Raw genomic sequence first — 12,716 nt, forward strand, 5'->3', positions numbered from 1 at the left:
ACCATAGTAGTCAGGCCCGGGTGAGGGGGCAGTTGATGTGACTCGTAGGAACGCCATTCCCTCTGGCCAGGGGCCGTCAGGAAGACTTTCCTTCTACAGGAAAGGTAGAATCAGCTTGAGGATCATAGTTTCTGCCTTAAAAACCCTTGGTACATCTAAGTCCTATTTGGGTTGGTTGCAGACAGTGCTGATTGCTTTTAGCTTCTCCGAGCCCTGGTGGATTGATAAGAGTTCATTTGTGAGATTTCAGCTAGGCTGGTTCCAGTCTTAAATCCACCTTCACTGTATTGGACCTTGATAAAGTGGGAAAATAACTGTTGTTGTTGTTTTTGTTTTGTTTTGGTTTGGTTTGGTTTTTTTGAGAGAGAGAGAGAGAGAGAGAGAGAGAGAGAGAGAGAGAGACTGTAACTCTACAAGGATGGGGAATTTGGCTGCTTTATTCATTGATGGATCCTCATCCCTAAAATGGTCCTGGACCAGATGGGAGCTCAATAAATATTTGCCGAATTGAATTAAATTGGCATTCAGTCTCTTCGCAAATTGAGTTTCCTGTTTCCTGTCAGTTTCTAGAGCAGTCAGCGTGGTGCTGTGCTGACCCATCTTTCTCCTCATCGACTCGACTCCAGCTCTCAGGGCTTGGTGAACACACAAGTTGGGGGTCTGGGCCACAGTTGAGTGCTAATCTGTCTGACTGTTCCAGCTGCTCTCCAGTGCCCAGAAACAGTAAGAAAGGTTGCTTCACATGAAGAGCCGAGTGTGACACATACAATCTGTGCAGATAACACCCGGGGTAATGGCACCCATCTGTAAGGAGCTCCAGCAACATGCCAGCAACTGTATACCAGCATGCAATGTAGATCCTGTGATCAGTAAAATGAAGGAGCCAATGGCATAGTTGAATATTCTTATTGGATCTCTCTGCCAGTTCTATGTCAGTTTTAAAATATATTTTAAAGAACATATTTTCTGGATCCTTGAGAAATTTCCTCAAGCAGAAGTACCTTTGGTTATGGTACTGACAGTCGTAAGCAGGCAGACTGGACTGCTGTTGCTCTACCCTGGGGAATCCAGGATGACGGGCCCTTCTAGAACCCAGTCCTCTGAATATAACTGCCTCCCAGCATCTCGCCCCCTTTTGTTATGCCAGGTCAGATGAAGAAGACCTCTCCCAGGCCACAGTGCTCTGGGTTCCATCAAGAGGGTTTCTCCCTCTTTCCCTAAACGGGCAGTGGGATTGGTCCACCAAATTCTCACCAGCTGGGAATAAATGTAGTTACAGATTTTTACACTACCCTCCTCCCAGGGAAATCCTTGGAAGTCATTTTAATTTTATGGCTGAAGGTCTATTCATTCATTCATTCATTCATTCATTCATCACATACCATTTAACCTGCACCATCTTAGGTTCTGGTGTAACATGGCAAGGAAACCATGCTCAGCCCAAGCCTATGTCCCTGCTCCTCACATCCCCACATGACCTGCTGGATCTCTTCCACCTGTGGTATGCTTAGCAAACCCACAACTTCCATCATCAGGGAGATGGGAATGCTCAACCAACACAGATGCAGACTGTCCCTCCACACGCAGCATGTTTCCATACAGATTGCGCCCACTTCAAGAGTAGGACAGAGACCGGCAACAAATTGAATCAGTTGTTTATTTTTGTTTTATTGGAACATAGCCCAACCTGAAATAAATATTGATTTATGAAATTCTCAATCATTTCATACATAAATATTAAGTTAATAGACATTTTACAGAATGTTGTGTTAAATAAGATTGAAGTACATATTTATTTTGCCTGGAGCACACTGGAGGAAAAGACTTCGATGATTCTGATATCTGAAATATATCTCAAATATTTTATTTTTATCCTTTCTGCCTATGTGAGGCAGCAAAGTAGCAGTATGCCTGAAAAATTGCTTTGCATCTGAAGTTTAATTACACTGACCCTTGGTTGGGCCTCATTCTCATTGCAAAAAATAACATTCTTCTTCTCCTCCAGAATCTTTCACTGCAATAACCCAGTTTCATCTCAACTTTCCATTGTCCACTCAGTGTTTATTACACCAAGAAACACTTGCAGGTAGTCTAGGAACTTTTTTACTCTCCATCTTTCTCCTCCACACTTTTTCTGTGAAAAGAACAGACAATGGGTATTGTAGGAAACTGTCAATTCTTTTAAAAACAGGCATAGCCAGACAAATATACTTAAGTTTCCACCAAATGTCTTTAACTTACTTTTTGGCGGTCTATGTGTTCTTTTATTAAAGACAAGTTTCGGAAAAGCTTTTCCACAGCATCCCCCGGTACAGTGCGATTCTTTAATGTGTCTATACCCTGAAAGACTTCTTCAATGCACAGTTGGTGCTAAATGAGGGAGATTTTAAAAGTATAAATAACCAAAACAAGGTATAAAAATTCGGTCCAAAAAAGTTAGGCTTTGTTGCGTGGGGTTTACATGAGTTCCCTTCTCCCACACGTTTATTTTTCACTTGTTCCTTTTCCAGGAAACCACCTCATACAGAGCTATAATTTTCATACGTAAAAGAAGTTTATGTAATTTCTGAGGAGGGTTACAAATGATATAAATTAAACACTTCACCAAAAGTAAAGTGCTTATGAGGTATATAATGCAGCTACATTACTGAGCTCACATCAAAATTTCCTTTGATAGTTCTAGCCAGTAATTTTATTCTGTTTAGAGTAATGATATCACATGTTTAACATTTCATTATGACCATGACATATTTCAAATGCATACAATTTTATTAGAGTTAAAATCGTTTAAATATGTGGAAATGACTATTGATATAGGACAGTCAGTGTATATTTTAATGTCTACTGACCATAATTCTAAAAATATAACCTTAAGTTGGCTAGTATTCTCAGAAAGACATAGAAGTAAGGAAAGCAAAAGATAGTCAGAAGTGAATGGAGACGAGGAGGCACCTCTCACTCAATGTGAAAGTCTTCTGGTAAGAACGCCTGACATGAGGCTCTTTGAGATGGGGAACTGACAACATCAAAAACGGCCTGATCCAATTGCTTAATGGATTCTACTTAATATTGTAGAGTCATTCCTAATGCCATTCCTAATGTTCATAAGCACATACATTGGCATCCACACACATAAAAACAAAATAGATAAAATTAAACTGTTCCAACGATAACTAATGCTTTATAGTTACAATAGGAAACTTAGTCATGCAATCATTTTATCAAATCATAATTTAACTTACATTGTTATGTTCAGGAGTAGGAATCATCAGGTTCTGAAAAGGAAAGGAAATACATTCATTTTTAACATATTATAAGGTTCATAATTTGTAATAAAATGCTTGCCAGTAACATGGTTACCAATGATATATTACCAATAGTCATAATTTCATTATTAATAACAGGTCTTTAGAAGTTAGCCAACACAAATGATTACCCATGCATTTTAAAGACCGTAGGAATCAAAAAGAAAATTACCCCGTCGCCTATCAGTAGAGTTCGATGAGTGGAGAGCAGTGCCAAGGTCTCTGCCACCAGCCTATTCATGGGACTTTGTACAGCAATGGCAGAAACATAGGCAGCCCCAAGAGCTAGCAAACTCAAATGCAGAAGCATTCTCATGGCTCTCAAATGCTCAGTGTTTGCTTTGGGCAAAGAAAGTGCATAGTACAAGATTGCATCCTCAACCAATTTATTCTCTATCTTTGAGGAAATGAATAATTTCTAACAATCAGATAGGGAATGCCTAACAATGGCATATCATGAAACTAAATGTTTCCAATGCCTTGTTTCTTAAAAATAATTTTACTTTTATCTTTTAATAATAATAAAAATCCCTATTTTCCCCCTTTAAAAACATTTTCTATTACAAAGAAAATCTTTGGGTGATACATCATTGCCCCACATTTGCATTTCTTAAAATCAGAAGATTGAATTTCCTCTTAAAAGATGTGTGTAAAAAAAGGTATAATGTACACCATTGAGTTTAATGCCAAAATGTATAAATATTGGGAATATGTTTTTCAGGTTGACTAAATTCCATCACCATTGTTACTAGACTGGTCTGTCTTAAAAGGAACTCAAAATACTGGTGGAAAAATGGTAATTAGAGCTGAGACTGTCAAAACTTAGCAGGTTCAGGTTCACTGGAGTCTAAGTTAGGATCCTTTCTGTTGCCAGAGACCAAAAACCTAACCCAAACTGATTGAACCTAAAAGGGAATTTATTAGATGATTCAACCAAATGGTCCAGGGTAGAGGCTCCTTTATATCTAGCTTGCCTCTGTGATCTTTCATTGGCTCCCTTCTTGGGCAGCTCTCCCACTGTGGTCCCAAGATGATGTCAAATCTCCTGGATCTGTATGTATCCTGTTCCTGAGCATCAGGAGAAACCAAACTGTGCCTTTCTGACTACTCAATCAAAAGTCCTAGAATTCGGCTTCCTTGTGACAAAGGATCACAGGTTCACCCTTGAACTGTGGTTAGGGATATGGATATACTGATTGGCTTTCCCTGTAGCTAGAAGTAGGCTTCACCCCACCCAAATCACTAACTGGCTGTGCAAATTAGTGAAATGCACAAGGTGTAACACAACAAAGGTGGTGAGGCTACAGTAAACTGCAGCATGCGGGACCTTTCTAAAGGCAGCAGGTCTACTCAGGTTCAACTGATTGTTGCCATGGAACACCCTTGGACTTCTGTTGCTAGATCATTCCATTTTTTTAAGAAGTCAGGAACCCTAATTATTATTTATAACCTGTTGCTTTTTTTTTTTATTTTTTTTAACGTTTATTTATTTTTGAGACAGAGAGAGACAGAGCATGAACGGGGGAGGGTCAGAGAGAGAGGGAGACCCAGAATCTGAAACAGGCTCCAGGCTCTGAGCAGTCAGCACAGAGCCCGACGCGGGGCTCGAACTCACATACCGCAAGAACGTGACCTGAGCCGAAGTCGGACGCTTAACCGACTGAGCCACGCAGGCGCCCCTATAACCTGTTGCTTTTTAAGTGCTGGCAGTTCATATTTTAAAAATCTGTATTGAGGGGCACCTGGGTGACTCAGTCAGTTAAGTGTCTGACTCTTGAATTTGGCTCAGGTCATGGTCCCACGGTCATAAAATCCAGCCCTGTGTCAGGCTCTGCGCTGAGTGTGGAGCCTGCTTGGGATTCTCTCTCTTCCTCTTTCTCTCTGATCCTCCCCCACTCATCCTCTCTCTCTCTCTCTCTACCCCCCCTTCAAAACAAACAAACAAACAAACAAACAAACAAACAAACATTAAGGGGCACCTGGGTGGCTCAGTTGTTTGAGCATCTGACTTTGGCTCAGATCATGATCTCACAGTTCCTGATTCAAGCCCCACATCAGGCTCACTGCTGTCAGTGCAGAGCCTACTTTGGATCCTCTGTCCCTCCCTCTCTGCCCCTCCTCTGCTTGCATGCACTCTCTCTCTCAAAAATAAATACACATTTAAAAAATAAAAAAACTGTATAAAGTACCACTGTGCAACCTCTGATTTACAGTATAACTGTGGGTCTAGTTGGAGGGCTTGTTATTAAAAAAATTCTCTATTCAAAATAATATTTCTCCTACAAATATTGTATTATGGTAAAATATACATAGCATAAAATTTAACATCTTACCCAAGATTAAGTGTACAATTCATTAGTGTTAAGGACATTCACAATGTTGTGCAGTCCATCTTCAAAACACCTTTTATCTTGCAAAACTGAAACTCTACACCCGTTAAACAACAGGTCCCCATTTCCTCTCTCCCCAGCTCCTGGCAACCATTCTTCTATTTTGTATCTCTACTAATTAGACTATTCTAGATAACTCATATAAGGGGAATAATATGGCATTTGTCTTTTTTGTGACTGGCTTATTTCACTTAACACAGTATTGTCAAGATTCTTCCACATTGTGGCGTTTGACAGAATCTCCTTCCTTTTTTAGAGCAGAGTAATATTCCATTGTATAAATTTATCATTATACACACACACACACACACACACACACACACACACACATATATGTAGACTATGGATATGTGGGTTGCTTCCATCTCTTGGCTGTTGTAAATAATGCTACCATGAACATGGGTGTACAAAATTATATTTCCTAAAATGCTGTCACAAGGCATTAGTTTTTCCTCAGTGACATTGATGTCCCAAACCTGACTTCAAACTCTCTCATAGCAAAGATTATAAAATAATGTGTTTGAAAGACCTTTATTAATGTAGAACTCCCTACAAAAGTTAATTATTTTAATGTTCTGTGCAGGAGGAGAGCTCCAAGTAATTTTTGTTGGTATTCCACCTTCACAGAAGTGGAGCATAGTCCCCCTGAAGTGTGGGACACATGGTGACTTCATTTTAAAGAATATATTATGGGAAGGAGATTATAAGAAGAGTAACTTTGAAATGGAGAAACCTGGTAAACCTCAACCAGGTGACCAGGGTCAACGTTAGTGATAAGTCACGTTAATAGAATCCACCCTTAATGTGATGTGATGAGAAGGGCATTTTATCTCTGGTCTTCCTCCTCAAATCCCATAACCTCTATGTAACTGTGAGGAAAACATCATACATATCCAAATTGAAATGGAAAATACCTGACCAATGCTCCTTAAAATTGTCAAGGTCATCAAAAAGAAGCAATGTCTGAGAAAGTGTCACAGGAGTCAAAGGAGTCCAACCATGGTGACTAAATGTAATGTGGTATCCTGGGTGAAATCCAGGAACAGAAAAAGGACAGTAGGTAAAACTAAGGAAACTCCAAAAAACAGTGGAATCTAGTAAGGTGCCAATGTCGGTTCCTCAGTTATGACAAATGTACTATAGTAATGTGCACAATAGAGAAAACTGGGTGCAGGGTGCACAGGAACTCTACATAACATTGCTGCAACTTTTCTGCAAGTCCAACACTATTTAAAATAAAAAGTTTATTAAAAATAACATTGCATGGGTGCTTGGGTGGCTCAGTTAAGCGTCCGACTTTGGGTCAGGTCATGATCTTAAGGTTCATGAGTTGGAGCCCCACTTCAGGCTCTGTGCTGACAGCTCAGAGCCTGGAGCCTGCTTTGGATTCTGTGTCTCCCTCTCTTGCTGTCCCTCCCCTGCTTACTCTCTCCCTCTCTCTCTCTCCCTTTCTCTCTCTCAAAAATAAACATTTAAAAAAATAACATTGCAAGTTGAAAAAAGTTAATGATTTTTTTCTATTATTATTAAAAATATTTTGCATCCTATAAATGTGCACTTGGGACCTTTTTACTGGACTGTGAGCTCCTTGAGGATAAAGATTTTATTTAATTGATCTCTATGCCCTCAAGGATTAGCCTATTATTGTAGACACTCAAAAAAAAAAAACTGAATGAAGAAGCAGGCACGTGGTGGTGTTAGTTGAACAAATTAACAGGAATATTATGGAAATTCAAGGAGTCCATTCTCTGAGGCTGGGACTCTGACATAATGGGCTCTGACAAAATGGGCAGACTCCTAGGGAAAAAAAGCAAAACTTTAAGGCTCTGCTATAGACATCACGTCAATGTGAATGACCATGGCATTTTAAAAAACGCCACATTATTTTAGAAGAATAGAAAATAAGCAACCAGTGCTTGGAATTTTTAAAAATTATCAGTAATTATGTAAAAGGACTTTGAATAGTGCTGAAAAGTTGTATTCATGGGTAACATCCAAATTTTTGCCGTAAAATCTTTATCTCTATTAGTGGTTTCCAAATTGGCAACCTGCTTTTTTTAAAAAAAAAACCTGGTAATTGTGGTTTTTACTAACTATGTAGTCATTTAAGGTCAAATGATTTTTCTATGAACTGATTCTAATCAATCAACTGGGCATGATGCCACACATTTTTTGTGGTGACTAAATGTGAAATGATAGCATCTTTTTTTTTTTTTGACCATATTCTAACCTCCATGCTTTCAATCCCGAAGCATATCTTTAAAATAATTCTTTTATTGAATAAATAACATTATAGGAAGAGAAACACAGAACTTCATCAATATAGCAATTCTCAGTATTTTGATGACCTCTTCCAATCTTTACTGATACATAGATAGCTTTACAAAGTTGTAATCAATGAATATGTGCCACTTGTGTTTATCTTTTTTGCTTATTGATACCTCCCTTTCATGTATCTAGTTATTATCTTCAAGGTTACCTGCTAATAGATGAAATTGATGTCTACAGTTTACTTCCCCATTGGATCGTTTCTAGTCTTCCATGACTAAAAACAATGCTACTAGAAAGCTCTGTGTATAATTTTAAAAAATATTTCCTTGTCATAAGAAACTTGTGTGACCATTCTTATAGCTCATGTTACATTTCATGAGATCACTCCTGTGAAAATAGTCAATGCACAAAAATAAATCCCTTGTATTTTTAGTGTTTTATAACTGACAAAGCACTTTCACAAAAATAACGTTGTTTAATCCTGATATCAGCACTGTGGGATAGATTTCTTTCCTTGATAGAGTTTAATAGTTTTGTTGATGTAATGAGCAAAATGAACCTCCATGAAAGGTGTGAAGCAAGAAGAGGGGGTAATCAAACAGATTGATAAATATGTTGGTAAACGTAAATAAATAATGCTTGTTAAAAATAACTTATTTATGGGATTTCAAGACAATGAGGAATAAAAATACTAAACAATGATAATGTGGGAGATGGAGTGATCAGTCGGTGCATTTCACTGTTCTTGTACTGTTTAGAAGTTTTCTAAAGATCTTAACGTTACAGTTTATTTATTTATTTATTTATTTATTTATTTAGAGAGAAAGAAAGAGAGAGAAAGAGAGTGAGAAAGAAGGAGGAAGCGGGGGAGGGGAAGTGAGAGAGAGAATACCAAGCAGGGTCAGCACTGTCAGTGTGGAGCCCGGTGTGGGACTTGAACTCACAAACCGTGAGATCATGACCTGAGCTGAAATCAAGAGTCAGACACTTAACAGACTGCACCATCCAGGCGCCCCCTAGGATATTAACTTTAGATTTCAAAATAGGTATGTGAAAAATTTAAGAGTAACCACTTAAAGAACAGGAATAGAATGTACAGCTTCCAAGCCAGTAGAATAAGAACAAGAACATAAAAAAAGCTCAATCAATCCAGAAACCAGGAAAGGAGAAAAAGAAGCAAAGAAAAAGCACAGAAAGAGGTACGAGAAATATATCCAAAATTTTCAGTAATCACAGTAATTGAAAATAGATTAAACTCACCTATTAAAAGGCAGATAGTATAAAATTATACTAAAAATCATCTATCAGCTATTTTCAGGAGACATACTTCATGCAAAATGACATTAAAGGTTGAAAAATGAGGGATAGAGAGATATACTTGGGGAAACACTAATCAAAAGAAAGCTAATGTATCAAAATATCAATAGCAGAAAAAGAATTTATGTCAGAAAGTACTATAAGGAAAGAGATTCACTAATAAGTATAAAATAGTATCTCATAATCATTTTATTTTTCATCTCATCAATTATGATACAAGCAAAATAAAACATTCTCCAGTAATAATTTACTGAGAAATAAGAACTTGACTGTTTTGCCTTTTCAGTTCTTTTCATTTTAGAGATTAATCTTTTTTTATTGCAAACCATTTCCACCCCTTTCCTAGGATTGTTTTCTTAGTTTTATAGTTTCCTACTGTTACAAAGTTGAATTTTTTTGTAATGGAATCTGGCTACTTTGTCCTATCAATTTCTTCAGCTTGCTATTTTTTCCTGAAGTATTTTTAAGTAAACTACAGGAAGCAACACACTCCATCATTAACTCCCATATGCACCTCAAAAAAGAATCGTTTTCTTACATAGCAAGATACTTTCACATTTAATATAATGAAATGAACAATAATAAAACCTTGGTATTTAATTTCCAGACTACATTCAAATTTCCCTATGTATTCCCCAAATTCTCTTCACATCTCTGTGTGCTAACCATAATCCAACCCAGGACCATGTGTTGCTTTTTTTTTTTTTTTTTTTTTTTAAGTCTTTTACAATCTATAGCAGTCCTTTTTTTTTTCTAATTTCTTTAATGTTTATTTATTTTAGAGAGAGTGAGACAGAGCATGAGTGGGGGAGGGGCAGAGAGAGAGAGAGAGAGAGAGAGAGAGAGAGAAGGTCTGAAGCAGGCTCAAGACCCCCAGCTGTCAGCACCAAGCCTGCTGTGGGGCTTGAACTCCCGAACCATGAGATCGTGACCTGAGCCAAAGTCGGACGCTTAACCAACTGAGCCACCCAGGAGCCCCAGCAGTCCTTGTTTTAATGACATTGATCTGAGTTCCTGGGCCAGTGTCTTTTAACACACTGCATCTTCCATATTTCCCTTTTCCATCCTTGTGGTATTACTAGCTTAATCCTTAATTCCTGTGAATTGGAAGTTAAATCTAAAGATGTGATTAGATTAAAATTATTATTATTTTTTTTCAAGTAGGCTTCATGCCCAGCACAGAGACCAACGCGGGGCTTGAACTCAAGACCCTGAGATCAAGACCTGCCCTGAGATCAAGCCCTGAGATCAAGACCTGAGCTGAGATCAACAGTCAGATGCTCAACAGATTGAGCTATCCAGACGTCCCTCAAGTTAATTTTTTTAAAACAAACTGCATGTGAGATCATGTTGGGTACTTTGTGCTAAGATCAAAGTGGAATATAGTCAATAATGTATTAGGGTTGTATAGCAACAGATGGTAGCTACAGTTGTGGTGAGCATAGCATATAGTATAAATTTGTTGAATCACTATGTTGTACACCTGAACTAACGTAACAGTGTATTAGCAATACTTCAAAAAAAAAAAAGATCACAGCAGGAGACATATAAAGTCTGGTAATTTTATTGCTGTTAATTCCTGGTAATTTCATTGCCAATCATTGCTAATTTCCTATGTTACTTTGAGTCATAAAATTTTCCTTTAAAAGTGGCGGTGGGGCACCTGGCTGACTCAGTCAGTAGAGCATGTGACCTTTTATCTCACTGAATTGTGAATTTGAACCCCATGTGTAGTGTAGAGATTGCTTAAAAATAAAAAATATTTTTAAAAAATAAAAAATAAATAAAAGTGGGGTAATTACATGTTGGGGCTTTACTTTTATTGCTGCCTGAAAAAAAAGATCTTCATCACCTGAAACTTACAGCGTGATAAGTAAAATAAGATAGAGGTTTGCTTTTTTCTTCCTACTGATATTCAAATATCCAAGCAATACAAATGGTGGTAGTGGGGAAAAAAATGGTCTTGGTGGTTACACAACTATTTACTTTTTTCAAAAGTCATAGAACTGTACTATGGAAAAGGAAGAATTTTAGTGTATGCAAATTTTGCTTAAATAAACTGACTGTAAAAATAGTTTCTAATCTTTATTCATCTTTAAAATTACATTTAGTTACATAAAGCATTACTGTATAATTTCAATCTGTTGTGTTCCATTAGTAACTTAAAATATGTATTATGATAACTAAGGCTTTCATGTTTCTTAGTACAGCAAGAGACTTCTTACTGATTTCCTCACTTGCATCCTTTCATGTGAATTTTTTAGTTTATGTATTAAGTTCTGTAATGATTGTCTTGGGATTGTGTGATTGGAGGGCATTTCCTACATTTTTCTAGTTCAATAATCCAAAGTTTTTGTTCTGTTAATGCCTTCCATTATTGTTTTGCAATTTCTGTAATTTTTCCTATAGGCCCTTGCATAGGATATCCCTCCATTAACTTGGGTTCCAAAAAGCAACATTCATTTTTGAGTAATTTCTTTCCCTTATTTTGAACTTTTTTTATCATACAAAAATTAAAATTTAACATACAATAAGCTGTACATACTTTATACAACTTGATGACTTTGGAGATAAGTATACACCAGTGAAACCATCACCATAACCAATGCTAATGGTATATCCATTACCTCTAAAAGTTTCCTCCCACCCTCCTTATTGTTAACTTTTGTGTGATAAGAACACTTATCACAAGATCTACCCTCTCAGCAAATTTTATAGTGTTGTTATACAATATAGTATTGTTAACTAATGGCACTATGGTACAGCATCTTGCATAACTCAATCTCTTATAAAGGTGTCTATTTTTCTGTCCGTACTTACAGGAGTGGATTTCTTTCACATCATACTTGCATACCGTTTTGTAGTTTTGTAAGTAACATCATTCGGCTTTTGGTCTACAACAGTTCTCAAACTTTTGGTCTTTAACACCTCTCTACACTCTTAAAAATTACTGAGGACCCCAAAGAGGTTTCACATGTGAGACCTATCAATACCTAATTGGAAATTAAAATTGAGGGGTTTTTTAAAACGTAATACTATACAATCACACGTTCTATCACCCATCACTGCGATGGCGTCACCACACGTCACGTATATTAAGGCGCGAAAGATCATGAAAAAGGCAAATAACGTGTTAATATTATTGGAAAATGGTTTCGACATTAGAGGACACCGCACTCCTTTCCATTCCAGGCGTCCCGCGATCACATTCTGATAACCACCGTTTATCACAAGTGTTCGTCGTCCTCAGGGTTACAGCTTCTCAAGGGTACCCGGCACCCATCAAAATTCGGCATTACGCACCCACGGGACAGAAACCCGGGTACACAAACCACTCGACCGGAACTACTTCCGGAAACCAGAGGTGCGCACGCACCGCGAGGCTCCGACTTCCCGGCATGCCCCTGGCCTGCGGCGTAAATGCACGCTGGTC

At 37.7% G+C, this 12,716-nt stretch overlaps 1 protein-coding gene across 1 annotated transcript; it reads right to left on the bottom strand.

Annotated features, from left to right (window-relative positions):
- Window positions 1-1,645: 1,645 nt before the first annotated feature.
- On the bottom strand, window positions 1,646-3,665 carry IL5 (interleukin 5). Its single transcript, NM_001009845.2, is given in 4 exon segments — window positions 1,646-2,134; window positions 2,242-2,370; window positions 3,243-3,275; window positions 3,478-3,665. Coding segments are annotated over 4 exon segments (405 nt in total). The 5' UTR covers window positions 3,622-3,665; the 3' UTR covers window positions 1,646-2,035.
- Between the last annotated feature and the right edge of the window lie 9,051 nt (window positions 3,666-12,716).

The sequence above is a fragment of the Felis catus genome, chromosome A1 (assembly GCF_018350175.1).
Source record: "Felis catus isolate Fca126 chromosome A1, F.catus_Fca126_mat1.0, whole genome shotgun sequence".
Taxonomy (NCBI): Eukaryota; Metazoa; Chordata; class Mammalia; order Carnivora; family Felidae; genus Felis; species Felis catus.